Here is a 23,675-nt window from a genome sequence, read left to right on the forward strand (position 1 = left end):
GCACTACAGAACTGAGAAACAAAAGATTCCTCCATGAGATGCAGCAAAATAGCTTTGGTACTTTGAATAACTACAACTGTGCTGTATCACATGATGAATTCTCAGACATGTAATAGCAACTATAGGCACAGGATATTACCCTAAGGCCTTGGGTTTGGTTTGGGAGGAGTTGGACAGCTTTCAGCATTAGATTACTAGTAAGACTTGTTAATCCAAATAGTTGACAATCAAAATTTCAATTTTAAATGCATCTTATTTCATGCAAAACACAAATCATATTTCAAACAACATAGGCAGTAGACACCTTAGGAAAATGTTAATGTATGAGATTTCTGCTTCCAATTAAAGATCAAGGTTGGCCAAGAGGCTCACTCCTATTCATTAGTAGCACCTTTGATAAAGTTTCTCAGAAAGGTGGTTAGGGATTAAGATGTGTTATTAATGCTTCCTTACAACAACTCTTTCAAACAACAGTTTGAAAGCACATTACCAGCGTTAGCTGTCTAACCAGAACGCACAATTCCCAAGCCTACACTCAGCTACACGTTCACATAATAGAGCACCGCACTGTATTGCCACCTCAACAGAGATCACGAACAGATACAACCACTTCTGCACGGCGATAAGCCCACAGTAACAAAACTTGCCCTGTAGGCTTTCAGACCTTGCTGGATTCAGTGCAATGCGGTGTGAACACAAGGTTGCTTAGGGCTGGAGCTGTTCTCTGTGTATTGGTAGTGGTGGCCTGGCAGTTTTGATCTGGGTCTGTGGTTGGGCTGCTCAGAGTGAGCTTGGCAGCACTGGCACTCACTGTGGAGACAAGCCTCCAAAATAAAAAGCTCTGAGCACTGTATGGAGAGGAAAGGGGAGTTGTTCACACAAAACTGCTACGTTTTAATGAAAAACACACATTTAATCAACCAAGTTAAATTGCTGTAGATATCTGGAACTTGGTACAAGAGCTGTATGGTTGCTTTTTGTTGTTCTTGTGTTTTCATTTTTAAAGCACTAAAAATATTGAATAAACTAAGTATTAGTCAGAAGCCTACACACATAAAACAGCTTCATTTCAACTTAACGAAGCTGTTTTGAAATACACACATTACTACTGATAGCAATGTTGACTTTATTGATCTACCATCCTTTGCTTCACAATCACATGAGTACACTACAAGGCAATATACTTTATATGCTGAATAAGGTAATTTATCTCTCTAGCCACACACCTTTTCCACCCCACAGCTGAGAAATGATGCAATAATCATCACAGCTGCAGTCTCACAACCTCGCATATGCATAGAGCAAAGCAAAGCAGCCTCCTTATGGAAATTTCAACAGATGGCTTTTCATTACTCCAAGCCGGTTTTGCATTCCTGCAAGTTCTGTTTTACTCTTCTGTTTTAAGCACCTTCTCTTTCCAGGTCCTCTGAATTTTTGGTAGATCTTATCTTTCACCCTCAGCCACGACAACAGTGCCCCCCTACTGATGGGCAAGCAGCAAACTACCAAAATAGATTACAGACATACTGCATGTTACAATCCACCACAGCCGTGCACTCTCCCACTGTTAAGATGTCTACCTACTGGTTTCTAACAGCATTATCTCTGATCAGTAGGCATACAGAGGAACCAAGTTTCACTCCACTGAAATGTATACCTTGACATTTTTATGTTTTTCTGCTTCTGAACGTATGGAAAATAATATTGTATTCTATACCTGTGATATGGATAAGACTGTCCTTAACCTGGAGGTAACTTCAAAAGAGCTCCTGCTGAACAGGCAGAAATGTTATGCCCCCACAAGTGTTAAAAATACCCAGATCCAAGACGCTGAGGATGTCAGCCACCCACTTAAAAGGGAAGTATAAATGTGTATTTTCTGTCCCATACCTTGGCAGCAGCCAGACCACCTGAGCCCCCACCGATGACAATGAGGTCATAGTCGTAGGAACGGGGCACCGCTGTATGCCCGTTCATTTCCAGCAGTTTCTGAGGATCGCCTTCTTTATGTGCCTGAACAGAGAAAGCAAAAAGGATTAGAGAATATTGAAACATTACCTATGGTGCTTAAAGATGAGCATTTTCAGCAGCAAATATTGTGATATGGGAATGTAAGTGCATCTGTATTTTCTCAGCTCTGCTCTTAATTAGCTTTTTAAATCTTCATCTTCTTAATCCATTGCTGGATAGCTCAGTACCTATTAGATACCGAACTATGAATTTCCTTGTTCTTTGGAGACCTGGGTTTCCTTGCAGAGCTTAGTCTTCTGCATCGCCACAACTCCAGTGCCTCCTCATACTGTGGGCACCAAGATGAGATGCATACCTGCTGACACAGGCATTCTATGGATTTATTTTATTCTTTTCATCTGCCCTGGACTTCCCTAATTAGTTTTTTTCCCCTCCTGCTGCATACATGAGTAGGAAAATACAACAATATACAACACCATAACAATCTACAATTACCAGCCTTACCAACTGAATAAATAGAACTGACCAAAGAAAACACTTTCTGAAAACGACATTTTTTTTAACATGACTAGTTTAGTACTGTAGCTAACTTTGGAATCAAACAGGTAAGTGTGATCACTAAAGTTTCATGAGAGTTTTTGTTGTTGTTTTTTTTTGGATCAGATGACTACTACCACAGAAAAAATCACCCCCTAAGTCCTAAAATGCATTCTGACAGCTGTGTGCCACATAGAACATTACATTAATCTTCATATATTTTTTCTAAAATGACTCTTTGTACTCAAGTTGTGGAGTTCCAATGAATCAGGACTTCAGACCCTCAGGTCCTTCAAGTTGCTGGGAAAATTCTCAATGCCTCTCAAAATGCCCAACAAGATTTGGAGTGAGTAAACACCGGATGCCTCAACTGATACAAATCACTGAGTATCAACTAAACACATGATAAAACTTTTAAGACTTACAAAAAAAAAGTAAATAAAGAAACCTCACTACGTCACTTTACAAATCTGGTCACTTTTATTCAAGTGTTTCTGCCATGGTAAACAGAATACAAGAAAACAGAGACGTTTTCCCTCTCTTCTCGTCTAAATTTTGTTTTGCATTAAGCTTCCCTTTGTGCTCAAGCCATTCTACAACTGCCTTCCTCTGAGGTTAGATTAGTCCCTGTCTCCAAGGATAACTGGTGCCAGCGCATCTGTATCAGTGACAAAAAATCCCTGTCACTCCACCAGACCACACAGCAATTTCAGCAAAAATTCAGGCTCTACTTCTGCCTGTAGGAAGTTACATTCGTATTAGTCTTTCATAACCCTTGGCAGCATGTTATTCGTAGAAACAAAACCTAGAAGACATCTGTTGTTGCTGTGAAAACACTCAAAAATACCTTGTCTTCCTTCCTCTTCTCTTCCCGCTCTGCCACCCCAATGTATAACCCTACCACTGAATCTTGTCTGCACTCAGTTCTCCTTTTTTCTATTTTTCTAACAGTCATTAGCCAAACTTCCTGCTGCAAACAGAAACACTGAAAAAGGAGCATGTATTGCTTTATGGTATGCAATTTCACTTTATTCATATTAAGGGACACAGAACAAGAGAAAGCACGGTGTTCATTTCTGAAGTATGCCTTGTTTGCTCAGCGGCAACAGGACGGTGTGAAGCTTAAGGGCAGACTCAAACTTACCTCCCACGCAGTCATCAGACCAAACTACCAAGAACTGCATCTTTACGATGCGTACAGATGTAAAGTATAAAGAAACTACAATATCTATACATGGATTTTGCTTAGATCATTGATTATAATCATGCCAATTTTTTTTCTCTTCCTTTTAGGAAAAATGCTTTGTATTTTTACATGTGGATTAAGAAGCTTCAGCTTTTATTCCATCAATGGTGGAACTATTAGGTTTCTTTTTATGCTTCTATTCAATGGAACAAACCTATCGTTTGGCTCCTTTTTCATTAGCTCTTGATGAAAACATACTAAAAGCTTAGATCACGCTTAGTAGATTATAACCTTCCCTGCTGAAACCATCTCCTGGAACTCCACTCTAAAACAGCCAGGATATTGACAAGCTTTGCTTCCCATTTAAGGGGGCAACTTGTTCCTGACCATGAATCAGGACCGTGATCCCATACTGAGAATGCATCTCTTCCTTCCTTCTCCCAAGAACTGTATTTTATTTTTTTTTAAGTCTACATTCCTCTTATTTTTCCATGTCAAAACTAAATTACAGAGTTTAAAATGCATGTCCCCCTACCTTTAAAGTTTTCTCATGACCTCCTATTTGCTTCTCTTGCACAAAAACACCTGGCTGTGAAGTCTCTGTGGTTACTTCGCACTGCACTTCTTGTAGCTCCTGTGCACTCTCTGTGAAATAAAGTATAAAATAATGTAGTGTCTGGAGTGGCGCCCTTTATGTAGGTTGTGTTCCTGAAGCGAAATTGACCGGGGGAGTGGCCTTGGCGGCTTCATCACTTCCTCATCGGCAGCACGCCTGTCTCAGGGGAGTGTTCCCTAAGGCAACTGATGAGTCATTTGCAACGTTAGGATGACTTGCTATATTTTCTCTTTAATAAAAATCCCATACAAGAATTGGCTGGGATTCCAGGACGTTTTGCCAATCTGACCAGATGCCTGAAACAAAGCAAGGAAATACGATCTGCTGTGGCTAAGCCTGAAACTTCAGTCTAAACGGAAAATGGTGATTTTTACTTTTCTTACTCAGAAAGTACCTTTTTAATGCTGTTGTGCCATCATTTTTTTCAGTCTAAATGTTTTAAAGTGAGTTAAAAGTTCTGATTTTGCTCTTTCAATTAGTTCCCCTGGAAACTTATCTCAAATCAATTTAATGATACAATCACTTTCCCCCCCCCGCCCCATGCAACCCCCCTCTTTCCCCTCCAAATAATTTCTGCCTTATAGAGTTTGTTCCTCCTTTGAAATCCTTTAAATAAGCATTTTCAAAAGCCTAGCAAAGATCTGTGCCTGCTCACTGGTCACACCTGATAAGGATATCCTACAGAAAAGGTAAAATATTAGCAGCAAGAAAAAAATAACATCTCTACACACGGTGATACTTCATTTGGCATTGCATGGCAAAAAAAATCTGATATATGTCTGGAAGCCACTATCAGCTCTGCCTTCCTATACATAACTCTGAGTTACGTTAACCTTCATTTCCAACAAATGGGTCAGTACACACTTGTTCGTGCTTAATCACATACATCCTTCGCACTGCACAACCATCATTAATTAACAAACTCTGACACGTGCACATAGTTAGACAGCCACACTGAGCGTGTATACATTCCTTGGGCACGGAGCCCACAAATCTGAAAAGCGTTCACCCAGACGCACACAAACACAAAAAGGCACTCACTGAAAACTGGTTTGTAAGCTTGCTGTCTTGGTTTTCCTTTCTGCAGCTTGGTGATAAAATTCCTCTATCTCACAAAGGTATTAGGAAGAATACTCGACTGATGTTGACAAAGGGGTTTAAAGATCTGAGTCATTACACAAGAGTTAGTAGCAATATTAACGATGGATAATTCTTGGCCTATTCTAGCCTGGGGAAAGAACCCAGGAATTCATGTCTGCATATACACACAGACACACCTGGGAAAAGCAAAAACACAGGTTTGAACACTGGTCACCATCTGCACATCGGAGGAATTTTTCTTCAATATATTATCAAAGCTACAGTCCTGAGGGTACCTAAAGCAACTGAAGTCTTGTAGTTTTTTTCCTACAAGTCTGAACAGCCTTAGGAATGTTCAGGTAAAATTGTATCTTAAATCAGATAAAAACCTACTAGTTAGACAACACAGACATTTATATAAGCACCTCTATCTTCAGGCAGATCTCTGCTCGAGGTTCACAGCTTTAGCAAGAGCCCCAAAACCCAAAGGCAACCGTAACCTCTGGCAGAAACTTGAAAGACTTTTGTCTGCACGTTGTTACTGCTAGGGGCCTCTCCCTTGTTGGCCCGGGCAATTTGCCACAGACAGAATGACAAAGCAAAAAATGCTTTTGCATCATGTGCTTGCTCCCCATAAAAGTCCATCCATTAACGACAATTATAACAGCCACTGCTGGTGAATCGATGCCTTCCAGAAATCGATCAGCAGATACCATTTCTCAGACTGAGATTGCTAAACACCACCTGGGTCATCGAGCTGCTCTGGACAATTCTGAGATATGCAACACATGGGACTATTCTCTTTGCTGGTCAGCATCAGCACTGACTTCAGCAAACCTGCAGCAATTCATGGCTACCTCAAGGACGATCCAGCGAGGCTCCAGCTCCCCACTGCCACTCTTTGGCTTTCGTTAGTCCCAATCCAGGCAGAGGCTGCTGCGCGCCACCTCCCCTGCTGCCTGCCAAGTGCCCCCTGACGTGGGGCGAGCTGAGGCACCAAGTCACTGCTTTTGAAGGGGATAAGCCTTCGTGGGTCTAAGCCTACTCTCTTCCACCACGCTGTTTTTTCTTCTCCTTCCTGTCCCCATACCCTGTCCACATTCTTGGCTCTGGCAGCCAACAGACCCTTACACAAGCTAAACCAATGCACTAACCCAGGAGAAGGGAAAACACGGGTGGTTTTCGACCAGGCTAACCAGGTCCCTCCATTCACAGGAGGATCCCCCGAGTGCCACAGCTGGTACAAGGGGGCTGGCACATCCACACTGACCAGAGCGGAGGAAGAGGAGGCAGCAGGATTTCTCTCACTGGTAGCAGCACAACTGCTAGATTGACTCAGCGGGTTGTTAAATCCGCCAAGAAACCGCCTTTCTAGCATTTACCTGAATAAATTTCTGACGTAGGCTACGCTAGGCCTCACTGCCACTTCTTGTGCAGCTCAAGAAAGAAAAAACTGTGGTGTTTTAAACTCATATCCTTACTGGGAGAGAGCTTCCTCATGAACCAAAGTTCGCGCTGGTACCGAGGCCTGGCCTCTGAACTTTAGACTTGTGTAACTCCTGGCGGGGGGTGAAGAAAGGCACGACTAGTTTGAGAAGGCCTTGACCACAGAGGAACCTGACAAGCCCTAGAGAACAACCCAGACCCGCTTCATGAGCAGAAATACTCCAGGATAAGAATTGCCTTATTCTGCAGAAGTGTTCACCAGCTGCGCGGGCAGGACGTGGGGCTAAGCAGAAAGGCCAGGCCTTGCAACTGCTCACCGTCAAGTAGCCTGAGGTGCTTCAAGGCAGAAGTATGTGGTGATTTAGCTGGATTCTGTATGTCAACACAGAGGCCATTATTAACGAGAAGGAACTTCGCAATATTTTTTACAAAATCATGTAATTAAAAAATAGCCATCTTTGGTAGTGTAGAAGATGCCTCTAATTTTGTAATGCTTATAAACAGTCATGTGGCTTGCTTTAAAGTCTTATCCCCAGGCAGCTGAGGAATGCAGGATGTTTCATACGACAATGAAGATTTACCTTTTGCTCAACTTAGCTTTGTAGGTGGAGAAAGTTTCAGCTTTTCCTTCTCCCTGCCCACTTCTGCCCTTTCAGGACAGGTCACTACCTCCCCAGTTGCACAAGCTCAAATATTTAGAAGTGATGGGCAACGGAGCCATTACATGATCCAGATTACAACAAAAAACCCAAACCTTTAAAATACGCATGCCTCCAGACTGGATCGTATCACAAATCCATGCTGAGAGGCTGCCCTGCAATCAGCTGAACTAGTGAAACTATGAAGGAATAGAAACGTGGGGCAGAAGGCAGGAAAAGATGAAAACCTCTTAAACTGGCTTTACCGCAGAGGAGTCACAATGCACCCGTACTTTCAAGAGATGCAGGATCAGGGGATGAGAAATTAAAAAAATGGTAAGTAGAAACTATACTTTGATGAGCCAGTGGTATAAGTTAGACCCTCAGCCTACCTCACATGCTTTAATTTTTTACTGTGCCAGACACAGAGCAGCCTTACAGCTAGGCAAGAGAAGCAACTGAGCTGGCTGGTGTAGAAGTGTCAGGGCTTGCTAAGATAAGGACTGCGTGTGCTGTGCTCTAGTGATCCTGGCCAAAAACCACCGTTACCTTTGACAGGGTAAACCAGCAGCCCTGTGGCTATTCTCATTCCTTCCAAGAGCTGATTCAGCACTTGGCTGCCCCGTCAGAGGAAGTTTAAAGATAGCTTAGAGGTACATTTGCCTCCCCACCTGTACACAGCCAAAGTCTGATCCCACACTAAGTCACTAACATGAAGACAAACCAACCTGACATCATTTATACACGCAGAATTCAGCGCCCACTGACGAGCACTGTTAATCAGAAGTGAGCACTGAGTGAGTGAGTGAGTGCTACTACTGAAGGCTGGTGTATGCGAGCCTTGAATCCTGCTGCCTACACGCAGGACCAGGATATATGCTACACCCTAGTACAAGCACCTCTAGCCTTCTCTCTGAAATTGGCTACTTGTCCTTAAAGATGGGTAAAACACCTTGTGTCATCACTGCACAGAAATTACACTGCTAGATAAGATCCTTGCTTTTCCTCCTAAATGTCAAATACTAACAAATGAAAACCCGGAAGTTGAAGAAAACTGCCTCATTCAGCTTTCACACCCACACGCACCAGCAGAAGCTTGCAACACAGAGGAGTGTCCAGCAGGTGGAGGGAGGGGATCGCCCCCCTCTGAGCTCCTGTCTGGAGCACTGCATCCACGTCTGGGGCCCCAGCACCAGAAGGATGTGGGGCTGTTAGAGCCAAGTCCAGAGGAGGGCCACAAGCTGAGAGAGCTGGAGAAAAGATGGCTCTGGGGAGACCTCATCGCAACCTTTAGTATTAAAGTGGGCTTATAAAAAAGATGGAGAGCAACTTTTTACAAGGGCAGATAGTGATAGGACAAGGGAGAACGTTTTTAAACTAAAAGAGGGGAGATTTAAATGACAGGTTATGAGGAAATTCTTCACTCAGAGGGTGGTGAGGCACTGGCACAGGCTGCCCAGAGAAGCTGTGGATGCCCCATCCCTGGAACTGTTCAAGACCAGGTTGGATGAGGTCCTGGGCAACCTGATCTAGTGGGTGGCATCCCTGCCCATGGCAGGCTTCCCCCCTTTTCTCCCTGGATCACAGGTCTGTTCTGTTATCTGCCAGCTTCCCACGCATGCATTCTTCACATAGCACAAAGCAGCACCACATGTGGAAGCCTAGAAAATAGCAGTGACTTGACATATTGTTGAAATGCCCCAAAGGTGTTTACGTGTTTGCAATGATTCTCATAGGAAACATCTCTCCAGAAAGCAGATGCACAGGTTTTCTTGGCTTTAAGAGGAGCTTGGCTTTATGCTCTCTCCATGTCACACCAGTAAATCCTTAATCCCATTGGTATGAGTTATTTCATTAAGTGATAATCGTTTTCCTTGCAATTACTGGCTATCTATATAAAAGAGGGCAGATCCAAGTCAGCCCTAACTTCACCAAAAGACTGGGATGTGTAACCTGGCCCACTGACACCCTGTTCAACACTCATTGCCCTAAACTTACTGAATTCAAGAATAAATGCAAACAGGGAATTTCGTGCATAGTTGGATTCTGACTCCCCGTTGAAACCAAAACCCACCAAGCTCCAAGACTTACAAATAAAAGAGCGAAGCACATTCTCCTAAGAAATCTGGAGTTTTCTGTACTCTGTTACGGTTTGTATCTATTCAGTACGCTGTTGCAAAGCGCTTTAGTTTCAATTGTATTCTTCCTAATCCACTTTTTATACCTAAGAGCATAAGACTTCTTCCATACATAAATAAAGCATAGGTTGACTGGGAGCAACATCAAGACATAACGTCGAATAACGCAACTTTACACTTGGCTGAAACACAGCTACATTAACAGAAACTGGGAGCTCCACTTTGGCATAGATTCCTGTTAATAAAGAAAGTCCATAGGGTTACCCCAAAACACAGATGTCCTTCATGAAAGCATAAATTCCTTTTTATTACAACTATCTGGGCAGAAAAAAAGGCATTTAAAAGCATTTTCATAAGTGGAAAAAATCATGTAAATACAGATTTTCTTCTGAGTGCTTTTCAACTTAAGTTCTAAGCAATAGGAGAAAAAAAATGTAATTATCCCCACCAAATTAAACACAATTAACCTAAGAACAAAATAGGAAATAATGGAACACTTCATAGCTCTGTTTTCTCAAAGAACAATAGAAGTGTACTCACAACTTTTAAACAAACCTCTACCTAGCAAAGCAAGAATTACAAAACCAAGACAAGACAAAGAAGAAATCCCGACAGAGGAATGATGAATGCCACAGCACACAAAAGACATTTTCAAGCGACTTCTCTCTGAGGGTCTGATTCAAAGCTCACTACGCCCCTTCAAAAGCTCTTGCTCGAATGAAGGCCCTAAGTGATGAGATTCACCCGTTTCAGCTCAATTTTCTAATGAACATCTGGGGACCAACTGAGCAAAATCCTTCAGTCTGCTTTTGACTCAGAATGGGTCAGCCTTGTATCATGAGCAGACTGTGATGCACCGACTTTGCATCCAAGAATGAGAAGAGTTGCTAATGTGGGGCAAGAAGCTCAAGACCAAAATATCTCCTCCTCAGCCTGCACACAACCAGGCACACCAGGCCATTATCTGTCCCTTCCTGATAGTCTGCAAAAGGGCTTCTGAAACTGGCCTCAGTTCCTAGCAAAAGCAGTAACTCCTTCTTCCAGTCGTTTATTTTCCTTCTATTTTTCTAAGTGTCCATGCAGCAGCGCCACAAAGTCCAACTGTAGTATGACAAACTATTTTGCTTCACTGATTTCAGCAGGGACAGCATCACACTCCATGGCTCATGATGAAAAGTCTTGAGACACGTTTTTGCCATAAAAATTAGGGAACTTGATAGCCCACTCCAACAAGATCCAGGTTTTCACACAGACTTTCCTAATAGCTCTCACACCACCAAAGCCTTTGGCAGTAGACCACTGATTGCTACTTGTCTTAGAAAGTCTTCTTATGTAACTGTTTACAGTAAACCATATAGGATTTAGTGAGGTTGCTCTAATTAGCATTAATAGGGATGTTTTCTGTGAGCATAACATCACATGCTAACCTCAAATATTTCTAGAGCATCTACAGTATAAACTATTGGCTGAAACATAGCAAGCTGTGTACATTAACCAGAGGTAAACTTCAGACCCTCTCTTCCTTAGTAAAAAGGCAAGCAATGCTAAATTAATTAGGTATCTTTGAACACTTCCATCTTTTATTTTATTCCATGTTATTTCACTGTGAGCTAAATTAAATAGGTTATGAAAAACTTAGGATAAAGGTTCTCTGGCTTTGGAACTTTAGTAAAACTTTTAACATCCCATATAAAGCTTTATATGCAATCTTCATGGAAATCATCACCTGAGAGTGCCAGTAACTTTTAACATGCAGTTTTGCCTATTCCCATCAAAAGTCCCTGCTGCTTTTGGATTTACCTTTGGTAGTATGATGCGTTGAGTAATCCAAATCAAAACAAAGGAAGCTGATTTCTGGTATGACTACCTGTAGGTGTATCATTCTCACTGTGCTCACCCTTCATTTGGGATGACCTGCAAAAGCTGAGCTTCCTGATTTTTTTTTTCTTCTGGAAATTCCTGTGGCCACTACAAACTGTGATTAATACTCTGCTGCTAGAGGAGGAAGTACAAGTGTGGCACCTGAGGCACTGGGAGGTGAAACTCAGCAGGGTGAGCACTCAGCAGGGCTGGGAACAGGATCTCCTGGTACTCTGCCGTTCATTAGACCTTGCTGCCACCAGCCATGCCTTTACTGTCTCAACCACAGTTAAAACCATTTATCCAGCCCCACACATCTCTTTGTAATTAGGGTTGTGTTTGAGTCATATAAAACATCAAAAAATGGAGGAAAACGTCCCACCAAGAATAATTCCTTTTGCCAAACAAGTCAATATTAAAAGTGAGCAAGGTTAAAGGAAACCCAAAGGTTTTGCAGACCATCTCCTAGAACGTGCAAAAAGTTTAAGGCAGTTATTACACTGTGAAAAGTATTTGGGTGCTTTGTTTGGATGCCCGACATACTTGTTTTTAATCTGAGCAGGGCTTTTAATAGGAGGAAAGAAGCACTTGTTTTTAACCCAGAAAAATCAACATTTCTCGTCCTTGAAAAACTGAAGAACTTGGGTGGAACAATTTATTCCTGCTTGTAGCAGCCCAGCGAACAATGACATTGCATTTCTACGAGCTGAACAAAACAGCATAACCCAGCAGATCGTTGCCCTCAAACCTCTCCTGCTACGTAACTACTACAACCCACCACCAACCTACAGCACGCAGATTCCAACAAGCACCTGACTGGAAACGGTTGTGAAGGATGGGTGGAAAGCAACAAACAGCTCACTTTTATGAAGTGAGAAACAACACACACAAGCGTGCTTGCTTTGTGTCGGGCTGTGCAAACAGTGGTGGAGTTAAGGAAGTAGAGAGCTTCCTTACCGCCACAGCGGGAACGCAGTGCCAGAACAGGCGGGAGGTGGTGGTGTCAAACGATGCCTTCTTTTCTGAGCAGCTCAGTCAACAAGCATAACAGGCAAGTTTGCTACTGCAGAAGATGAAGTAAGAAGATACCTCGGTTTACTACTTTAAATTGCACTACAGTGCATTAGCACATTCTTAAAGAAAAGCTCAGGACTATGCTAGAATAGGCTCCTATTGTTTTCTACCCCACCCCAGGTAATAGCACCAAGGGAAGAAAAGGACACGCACCATTAGAAGGGCGACAAAATCTTATCTGCAGACACTACTTTAAGATTCTAATTGCAGGAGATACAAATACAAAAGGAGGAAGCACACAGTAAAAAAAAAAAAAAAGTATGCAAATAGAAGTGCTCCGTAGATAGCCTTGGAGCAGCCAACAAAACCAGGGGTCACACAGGGTTTAACACAGATAAGTCTGACTATGGCATCAACAGTACAAGGCATTGAGAGTACAAACAGCAATGACAATAAGCTGAGGAAAGCAACTGCTGTGAGCTTTTTAGAAGAAAGACAGAAAGTAAGCCAAGCTGAAGATGAGGAAAGAGAGAAAACATCAGGTACGGCTTGGCAAGTCAAAGGATGGCTTTTTCAGGAAGACGTGCAACGTGACACCACGTTCAAAAAGGAGGTTATTGAAAAGTATGAATGAGAAAAACAAGATCTGAAAAAGAATTCCTCAGGAAGTACCTACGTCCAGGTGCTATGGACTGGAAGGCAGCTGCACTGGAATAGAACAGTTCAGTTGGGAGGGACCTAGAAAGATCATCAAGTCCAACTGCCTGACCACTTCAGGGCTAACCAAAAGCTAAAGCATATTATTGTGGGCATTGTCCAAATGCCTCTTGAACGCTGACCACCTCGCTAAGAAGCCTGCTCCAGTGTTTGACCACCCTCACAGTTATGAGATTTGTCCCAATGTCCAGACTGAACCTCCTCTGGTGTAGCTTTATGTCACTGCCGTGCGTCCATTCAACAGGCAGAAAGCAAAAATACAGGAGGCATCAAAGACAGTTTTCTCAGGAGACAGCAGGTGTAAAGTTCACTCACTTCAAATCAATGGAAAAAGGACAATAAGTTATCAATTCAACATACATACTGCATTAAGCCAGAGTGCGTTATTTCATCTGGTACTTAGGTTTGCTTTCTGCAAGCACAGCCAAACAGACAGCAAGACATCCTACCAAGGGATGTCCAAGACAGGCTTAATGAAGGAACAACCTTCAGACAGGAACAAGCCGCCACTTCTCTCCAAAAAAGTCTTGAAAACAGAGAAACCATACCAATGAATAAAGGGGCCTGGAATAAAGAGGACCAGTACAGTACATTGTGAGGGACAAGCACTGCTCCCAGTCACAGTGGAAATCAAGGGGGTGCCATAACGGTGAAAAAGGGGAGAAGGAAGAGCATGGGCAACCATGATGTCACCTCCAGGAGCCAAGTCTGCTCCACAAAGGGTGCGATGACACATTTGTTATTGTTACACCTGAGCAGTTCACAGGCAAATTATATGGTCAAACATTTGCAGGAAATACTACAGAAATAAATTAAAAAAAATTGGGGCCTCATTACTCACTTGTTCACCACATGTGAATGTCGGCGCAACTCAATAACCACCAGTGTCGGTAGCCCAGTGCAGAGCTAGTACCTCTCATATTAGCACCAGAAATGAGCAGCAACTATTTGAACAATACTTTGTTAATTCACTTGCTAGAATCCAACCCAAATCTCATTCCAAGTCTACTAGACCTTTCCAGGTCCACCAGGGGGTATGTGCTGTGTCCCAAGTGCCCAGTCCTGAAAGGAGCTGGACAACTTCAACTTACATGCAAGTCACACTGAACTGAAAACACAGCCACTCATAAAATTCATCTAGCATGAGGATCTGGACTGGGGGGTGAAACAGCACTTGAGAAGCCCTGCAGAAACAAACAGTATATTTCAGTATATTTTATAAGGCAAAAGCTGCAAGTCAGGATATCTTAATTCTGAGATATGCAACTTGAGTGTCATTTTTGACATTTGTCATGATTCCTTTTTGCAATAAAATGTCTGTTTAATAACACAAAAAAAAAACTAACTTGTGTGAAGATGAATTAACAAGAAGTCAGGAAAAGCATTATCTTCTGAGTTATTTCCAATTTTCATACCTTTACACCCACAAAGTGCGTCATAAATACTGCTTATTTGAAATGCAACTGGTAAAGTAAACTAAATACTATTTGAGGACTGTAGGATAACCTTTTTAAGAGCACAAGCTAAGGACGAGAATGTTTTTAATAGCTATGTTACGCAAAACATATACGAGTTTAATCTTAGAATTTTTACTTTTTCCTATGATAGCCGTAATTTTCCTTGACAGTTTCTCTCATTACTGGCTTACTACTTTTTGATTTTGTTAAACACCATTTTAGATCTTTCAGTGAATTCAAAACTCTGAATTTATTATTCCCATTGCTGAAATGGTGGAAAGGTGGGAAAAGATCCAGAAAGTAATTTAAGAAATTCTTAAAGCTAGGAATTACCCAATTTCTTCCTCCTGCTACTGAAATGACACACAAGTTTAAATGCACCTTGTCTGAGAGATGTACATAGAGGTAAAAATAAATAAATAAATAATCAAAACTAATCTACTCCCTGGTATGACTAACTGTAGAAAGTTAATTTAAGATAGTCCCTGTTTCAGAGGCATTTAAACAATGAGTAACTAGCTTATTTGAATTATGTTCCAGTTTTCAAGTAAATTGCACATCACTATTTGCATTTCAGTAATTATTTGTTTTTAATCTTCTATTTAACCTCTTTTAACACCACCCACAACTCCCCTCATCTCTTGTCCTTGACAGATATTGAAAAATTTGACTTGTTTCTTCATTGGGCTTGACAGAATAATCCACTAGTATGTGACCATCCCAGAAGCAAAGCTACCTAGATGCTGAAATATAAAGCTTAACATCACAGTTTAAAGCAACTTTACTGGAGAATTACATTAAGACACTCCCAGTATTGTAGAATGGGCAGCAGGGAATAGTAACGTCTTACACTGAAAAACCAAGATACAGCAGAGCGTATATATTCAAGCCCAAACAATATGTTCTTTTAAGTCAGGTTAGCCTAAATGACTCAGTTTCACAAGGTTGAAATAGCTCGTTAAGATGCAGGCTTCCTTTCTGAGGTTGTATCAGCAGATACACGGTTGTCCAGAGGAACTGGGTTGGGTATAACTAAACAACTATTTATTCTGCCTCAAACTCCGTGTTACCATACCTGCCTAGCTTTTGGTATCTGATTTAAAGCTAAATTGGGCATTTCTACTCTTAATAGGAATGTGGTAGTGGCAGCATTAGGTGAGGGACCTTCCCTAATGGGGTAACTGCTGTGGGTTAACCGTAAGTGCTCTCAGGGAGCTGCATCACCCTGTAAGTACAGAGACAACTGGATGCTTTGGACAAATCCTTGAAAAAGTTCTTTTTTCATTCAGACTTTCCTGTCAGGGTAAAAGACCATCCAGTGCTTCCAATGCCATGCCTTTAACTTTATGTTTGTTTAACTGAAAGTTACTAAGCAATACGCAGCCATAATGATAAGCCTATTTCAAGAGTTTTAAAGGGTTATAAACGTTACTGTATTCGCCAGCTCCTGCCTTGCACAGATACTTACTGCACAGACACCTTTGCTTTTTGTTTGACAAGCCACTGACGATTTCCATTCTGCAAAACAAACCTTAAAACGTGTTACCTGAAAGCTGCCAAGGCGCTTTCGTCTCAGTGCTCTTCGAACACCGAATACGTAAGTCGGGCTTTCCAGACAGGCCCCTCTCCCAGGCAGCTGGCAGAGCTGAAAACACCCCTCGAGCAGCGGATGCCCACCCAAGCACTGCACCCCGAGTGCTTTCACTCCGGCGGGGCTGTGCAGCACGCAGACGCCCCCGTCGGTGCATTTTCCCCGCTCGCTACCCCAAGCTCACCGCAACCCCCGGCGATTCAGCCACGACCCCCCGGCGGCTGCCCCTCTACCTGCCGGGCGCCTTCCCTCCGGGCAGCCTCCGGGCGCCTGCCGCACCGCCTTGCCCTTCCTCAAGGCGCCCCCCATGCCGTGCCTCAGCCCCCGGCCCGGCTCCAGCGCGATGGCGCCGGGCTTAGACCCAGCCCCGGGCCTGGCGCGACCCCTGGCGGCGCCGAGGCGGCGCCGGGGTCCCTCGCGGCTGCCGGTGCCGGGCCGGGAGCCGTGAGGCGGCGCCCAGCGGGGCCGGCGGGTTTCGGCCTCGGCTTCCCCCTCCCGTTGTTTCCCTCCCGTGAGGGGGGCAGCGGGGCGGCCGGGGGCTGGTGAGAGGCAGCGCGGCCTCTGCCTCAGCCCCCGGCCGTCCCGGGGCAGGCCGACGTTAGGAGGGAACTCGGCAGGTGTCTGAGAAGTATTCTTCTGGCAGTTAATGCTCAGAAATCGTACCGAGAGGACGCTAACTGGAGGAGAAGCTGTGCGAGGCACCGAGTCTGATGAGGCTTATCGCCCCGCTCCCCTCGGGCATCCGGGAGCTACTTGTCATAATGAGCTCTCAGCGCTGCCTCCCTCGTGGCCCCGTTGTGGTGGCTCTCGCACAAAAACAGGGCAAGAGCAGTGCCTGCCAAGGAGATTCCTGGCGTAAACAGAGAAGACAAAAAGAGTGAGATGTACACCAGCAGAACAGCACGCTGTTGTTACCCTCGGCTCCCATTTGAACTCTCTTCACCCTTCGCCCTTACTTGTTACACCAAACGTGGCAATTTATCCAATCTGTTCTTGCTTACAGCAAACGATGACTTTTTTGGAAAGTTTTTTTTTTTTTTTTTTAAATAGATTTTTTTTGGTGGATGAAGCTTTTCAGTTGCACAAATTGGCTGCTGGGCTGCAGGCTGGGTATGGAGGCTGCTGGGCTTGGCAAGGACAAACGCTTAATGCTAAGGCACTGCAACAAAACGCATGCTGTAGACTCAGGAGCTCCTAATCCAGTTCCTAACACCACTGTAGAATTGCTCTGTGGTCATGAGGAAGTCACTCATGCCAAGTATCCCCCAACATAAAATGCAACTATAGGGTCTATTTAGCCTATAACACCTTCAGAGTTGCAATTACCTTGCTAATGCTTGTTATACCGAACGCTGAAAACACACAGGCTCTCTACTCTGACACAACAGTAATGATGAGTGACAGAGGAAAGGACTAATAAAAAGGGAAGACAACAGGATAAAAACTTTGGAATCTTAAGGCTTGAGGCATTACCTCACAGTCCTCAGCTTTTTTGCACACAAGAATTCAGCAATTCCCATTTGTGATGCTGTATTACTCTTTCACTCTGCAGTGAGATCTCCAGTGTCAGCTGGAGTTTCTAATAAAAAAAAAAAAAAAGACAACTAAATTTATAAGTGGAAAAAAGTCTCTGAACTCACTGTGGGAATGATCACTGAGATTTCAGAAATAATGTCTTCAATACAGATATCTGTAACAGCATAAATTATGATGATAATGGGGATAATAACCGTTACATGCATTCAGGGGTTATTACAGCTTCAGAATTTAAGTTATTAAAATCATTTGCTGAATAAGCTTAGGGAAGGAACTCTATTCTGTCAAACCCCATCTCAATATTTCCATAAAATGGGGACTACAAGCTGACAATCAGTCAACGTGAGAAAAATCAAGTTTAAAGAATACCTTGGTGTGCTATTTCTGTCCTTGAAATCATTCACAATATTTCATTTTGCTTATTGTTTTTCAATTATGTTCTCATCACGTTTGCTTTCATTAGGAAAAGAAAAAAAAAAAAACTCATGTTGATGTGGTGAAGACATATTGAAGGAGAAAAAATGAAGTCTAACATTTGAGATGTTTCGTAAGACTGCAAAACAGTGCATCCAAAATACTAATTTTCCAAAATCACTCTAAAATTTTAAGTATAGTAACCCAAAGAGTTTGGCATTGCAGAACAGAGCCTTGATACTGCATCCAAAGACTAGCATTCATTTTCACCTTCTTCATCATCCCACTCCTCGCAATCTGCTGCTTCTTCTACACAGTTTTACTTGCACACCTCACCTCTTACCCTAGTTATTAGAACCACCTCATTAATACTGCCTTCAGGCCATTCAAAATGCAGCCTGAGAACTTACATTCCTTAACTATTCTTTTAATCAGACCACTCCTGATCTCAGCCTTTGTAAGAAATCTCCTTTCCAGTTTTTCCATGGGCTTCATGCTTTCCCATGAGTCACAGGTTGTGATTAACCCCAAGGTCCTATAAAACTTTCTTTTTTTGCTGATTTATTATTTTGCCAGATCATCCTCTCTCCAGTTATATCTACTTTTTCACCATGTTTGTGTGATTCTCCATAGAGGTCTTCTGTTTGCTTTTACAGTGTTCCCCAGGTTAGATCTCTTTCTGGGCAAGTCCAAGAAGTATCTTAAGTTTTTATTTTAACTTCTCCTAGAAATTACACTTTTTGAAGCTTATGAAAAGCCAGGCACATCCATTTATCTTAGAATTTATTCTTAGCCAACTGACATGCACGCGTACATGAGGTCCAGTGCTGGGCCACTGAAATGAAAGCAAAACATAATAACAAGAATGCCACATGGAAGAGGATGAAAGAATAATGCAGTATTACTAGTGAGATCTCCTGATGCCTTGTCTGTCCATTACACACCTTTTCCTTCTTCTCTGCCTTTCTCTCTTTGTTTTGACTCTTTGGGAGAGAGACTTTATCTTCCTCTCTATTTAGAACATGCCTGACATTTCAATTTCTACTGCTGTCCCCCTCATAAATAATCTTCACGCTGTTCTTTTCCAGTAGCAAGGACACACATAGGAGAGCAGTCTTCAGGATCATAAAAGTTTAAGGACACCCTGGATCCTGTAGTATCTCCTTGATACAGACACGAATTTAAATCCCTGTTGGAGTCATAGATAAGTCTGAGCACTGAAGTCTTTGGGAAACTGAAAGCCTATTTCAGTTCCATCCTAAAGTACTGATTTAAATCTGCTTTGGGTTTGTCTTCTAGTCTGTTAGTTCCATCAACATGAAAATTCAGTGCAGATCTTCAAAAATGCCATGTTAAGAAGCAGGACAGCAACGACTGTCTCGTTAAAAATATATGTAGAAAAAAAGAAAGCCTTGAAAATCTCACACATAGCATCCTGCCTTGAATACTGGACTATCATAAAGGATAGACTGCATAAAATACCATTGTTGGTGCTAAGAGATCAGCTGTGATAAATTCAATTAATGTGTAAGAAGTATAAATAAAAATAGCAATTACATTAAGATATTAACTGATAACATTATTTATAAAGATGAAATGTGAGGTGTCTCACACTGTTTTGAAATCTTGATAATTTATAGCAAACATATTTGCTGCATGACTCCCAGTGAAGAACCCTGCAACAGAGCTGTGATAATCTACAGGATATATCAGTGGGACCAGTCACTCAGTTGTTTCTGAGCTAATTGATTCCCAGTTCCCTGTGGCTATTATAAAAGTGATCACGAAAATAATAGATTTCTATATATTCTGTCTATATATAAACTAGGAGGAAGGTTTGTCTCAGTAAATGAAGTGCACCAAAGTGCCACCTTCTCCTTATAAGTTGCAGAATTATTGGTGCTGAATGCAAAATAACCTAAATATTCACATTATTAAAGCTGGCACAGTCCTTGTATTTTCTGCATGTCATTGAAATACCTGTCATTTCTGCGAACTTAGGTTCTTCTTACCTTACATCTGCCACCTAAGAGTTGGGCCTCTCTTATATGCTCTTGATCTAAGCTCCTTCTGTAGCCTGCAGAGAAAGACAGGCATCTCCAGATGGCAGCTCATCTTCCAGAGACAGGCTTCCACTTCTAAAGAGTGGGCCTATCCATCCCTAGCCCTTAGTTTGGACAAATTCAAGTTAGAATTCAAGCTTTCATGATTAAGTTGACAGAAGAAATCTATGTCTCTGCCTACACTACAAATGTGACAGTGTCAGTATCTTAGCAATAGTTAAGGGGCACAGTTACAATCCGCCTGTTGTAACAGATTCTGACTCGGAAAACAATTTTGTTTTAGTGATGCCACTGACACAGTGGTAAGCTTTCAACTCTGCAGTTTGGAATCCCATACAGTCACCTCTACAGGTGAAACTACAAATACTGACAAGTGTCACAGCCTCTGCAAAGGTCAGATACTTCCAAGAAAATGCTGAATTCCTCCAGTCATTCCAAGCAAAACTGAGCCACCAAATCTATTACCATTGTGCAATTCAGACACATGGACAAAATGTGGGAACGTACCCTTTTGAAAAGATCTGATGATACAGAGCAAAACTTAGCTCTGTAGTCCTCTGGAGCCCCTACTCCATAAGCCAGGTGTATCAGTACTGGCAGTCTTAGGGTTTTCCTAACTGTAACTTCGTAATCACAACTGAACTGGGCAATAGTCCACGTCTTCACTTCCCATCTTCATCTAACGTGCCTTCTGGGCTCCCTCAGCAATGCCCAAAACAGAGCTGTAATGGAACACGGCTTTTCCACCCATGGGAGATGTCAGGTTTCACCGCACAGCCATTAAGCAGCTGCTTGTTCTCTTGCACGGTAGAATTCAGTAAGATGTCTTTTGCCATACTCATGCTACTGGGTAAATTCAATCCCACATATAGCAGATGATAATAAATAAACCCACGTGAATGACAGTTGCAAATGTGCCATATATCTAGCTATAGAAAACTAAGTTTTACTAGAGATACTAAAGCTTTCCTTTCTATACTTCGTATTACTTGTCATAAGGTTTGAAAAGCCAAATAATTTTATCCTTTGCCATTTAAAATGAACATTGATTTTTTTCCCCTTGTGTTTCGAAAGGAGCCCGAACCGTTGCAAATGGTTTGTTTTATCCAGGAGGCTATAATTGCATAATCGCAAAGCAAGGCTCCCGTCAGATTGCATCTCAATAAAAGTGTAGCATTGCTTTGTGGAAAACAAAGTTAGAGTTTTACCTCCAACTGTTGTTGTATTATTCATGGCCAAGACTTCTGCCAAGATCTCATCTTATCTTTTAAATGGTTCTGTCTGGACCACCTTCTTGCACGTGTACTTTGATGTTCTTTGCTGCTCTTGTAGTACGTTTATACTTGATGCTTTAGACATGTTTTAACAAATCAATTACCTGATTACAAGTCAGTTGCGCTGCAGGTACATTTCAAAGGCATTGCTGCTAGCCATACTTAATCCCACCTGGCTGAGAGTAACTAGTACATCTAAACTACAAGTAGTATCTTTGGATCTACTTGCTTGACTAGCTGTTCCACAGGTGAAAACAACGAGTTGATTTTTCTTTTTATCTAAAGGAACAAGACTTATGCATTCATGCACTGCCTATTTGTCTTAGTTCCCTCGGTAACTTTTGAAACGTTGGCCAATTTTAATCAAATTTACTTAGTGGTATACATACCAACATACTAAATTTGTGTACATCTTATGGAAAAAAAAAAAAAGCAGCTGAGTGCAAGGAAATCACTCAAAAATTATTTCAGTCTCAAGAAGTCTTCAGGAAATGGCTTCACACTTACATGTCTTGTTCTATCTATGTTCTATCTATGCAATTTACAGTTTGTCTCCAAGTAGGAAAGTAGTATTGTTACTGATGTAGCTGATGGGGAATTGAGGCACAATATAATTAAAATTCACACTCTCAAAGGTATTTATGCACCTCTCAATTGACATTTGATGGCCTTGATTTACAGTAATTTGCCCAAGGTTATACAAGAAGCGTGCAGGGAACTGAATCCAAGCTTGCACCATACCACCCAAATGAGTTGCATTCACTTCAGAATCACACTTTGTCCAGACCCCTCTTTGGCTGGATACCAATCCACTGTGCATGAACACCTCCTTTGGTCCCCATGGTGGGGCTGTCAAAGCCGCCTACTATTAAAGCGCTGCCTTTCAGGTGCACCGTCACAATACAGCCCCTGCACATGACTCCCTTTCAGAGCTGTGGGACCACACCATGAATGCTTCCTGAGCATGGAGTTCCTTCAAAATGTGGCAGAATTTTTACTGTTTAAAGGGCAATACAATCTAAAAGCAAGCTACGCAGGGGTAGCTGAAGATTCTTTTCAACATACGTGAGAGCTACAGACCTATGGGAAAATTAAAAACGTCCTGAACTTTAATTCATTCCATCTGATCTCACCCTGCTGTAACTCCTGAGTTTGGTTACTTACCTGTAGAAAATTTCTCCTGAATTTCCATATTCAGCCTTTTTTTTCACATAGCACTGTTTGGCTCTGTAGTATATTCCAAGTATCTTTTAATTAGGACTGTCTAATACAAGTAAGAATGCTCTAACCTACAAGAGGAGATAACAAGCATTAGAAAGATCCGCTAAGAATGAAAAGATTCCTGAAGCATGACTGAGTTCATAGTTTGACAACAGACCTATGTCCAGTCTGTTACACTCGGAATTGCACAGTCATGAGAACTCTGGAGGATGTTGGATGAACCCCCTACTACCATACACTGTTATTTCTGTTAAAATTGTAATTTCTTGTTTTAACCTCCTTTTTTCAAATGACAGAGTCCAGACCACAATTAAGACACATTCTGCAGTGGACCGATGTATCCTGGTTTAAAGAAGGTTCTGTAGTAACACCTGTAGCACACTTGCTCACCTCTGAGAGCTTTCTTAGCTAACCAGATAGAAGATATGTGAAGATTTTGATTTCCTTACTGGAAATTTCAGACATCAATGACAACCTCACAAAATAGATCACAACCTCACAAAACTCTTACATCTTACTACAGTTAACTCCACCCGCTCTTGCAAATTCTTCCCCTCTTTTTGTATAGACAGAATTTGAGCTGGTCTAAAAGGAGAAATGGATTGACTGCAGAACATAAGGAACACACTACAGACAGGAGAAATTATATTCAGCCCTGGAAAATTTAACATCTAAATGCTGTGATGAGGAATTTGAGACTGCGACTGATAAGCAGCTAGATAACAAAGCAGCAAGCATTATACTAGATGATTTATCAAGGTTCTCACAAGACACCCCTAATACTGTGCAGAGGGGAGATGCAGATCGGACAGGTTGAAATGCACCTTGTCAGGGTATACGGGATGAATAGAACACATGGTGTTGCAAATATATGGGGCTTAAGAATGTGCTTAGCATATGGATAAAATAATTAACC

General features: G+C 42.1%; 1 protein-coding gene across 1 annotated transcript in view; it reads right to left on the reverse strand.

Moving 5' to 3' along the window:
- Positions 1 to 16,624, reverse strand: part of TXNRD1 (thioredoxin reductase 1) — a 38,988-nt gene extending 22,364 nt beyond the window's left edge. Inside the window, exons 1-3 of the mRNA XM_035564093.2 lie at positions 16,485 to 16,624; positions 4,230 to 4,339; positions 1,891 to 2,013 (exon numbers count right to left, since the gene is read on the reverse strand). Of these exons, the coding sequence (XP_035419986.1) occupies positions 1,891 to 2,013; positions 4,230 to 4,339; positions 16,485 to 16,560 (309 nt within the window). The 5' untranslated portion in view covers positions 16,561 to 16,624. The remainder of the gene's footprint in view (positions 1 to 1,890; positions 2,014 to 4,229; positions 4,340 to 16,484) is intronic.
- Positions 16,625 to 23,675: the final 7,051 nt, after the last annotated feature.

The sequence above is a fragment of the Cygnus atratus genome, chromosome 1 (genome assembly GCF_013377495.2).
Source record: "Cygnus atratus isolate AKBS03 ecotype Queensland, Australia chromosome 1, CAtr_DNAZoo_HiC_assembly, whole genome shotgun sequence".
NCBI classification, from domain to species: Eukaryota; Metazoa; Chordata; class Aves; order Anseriformes; family Anatidae; genus Cygnus; species Cygnus atratus.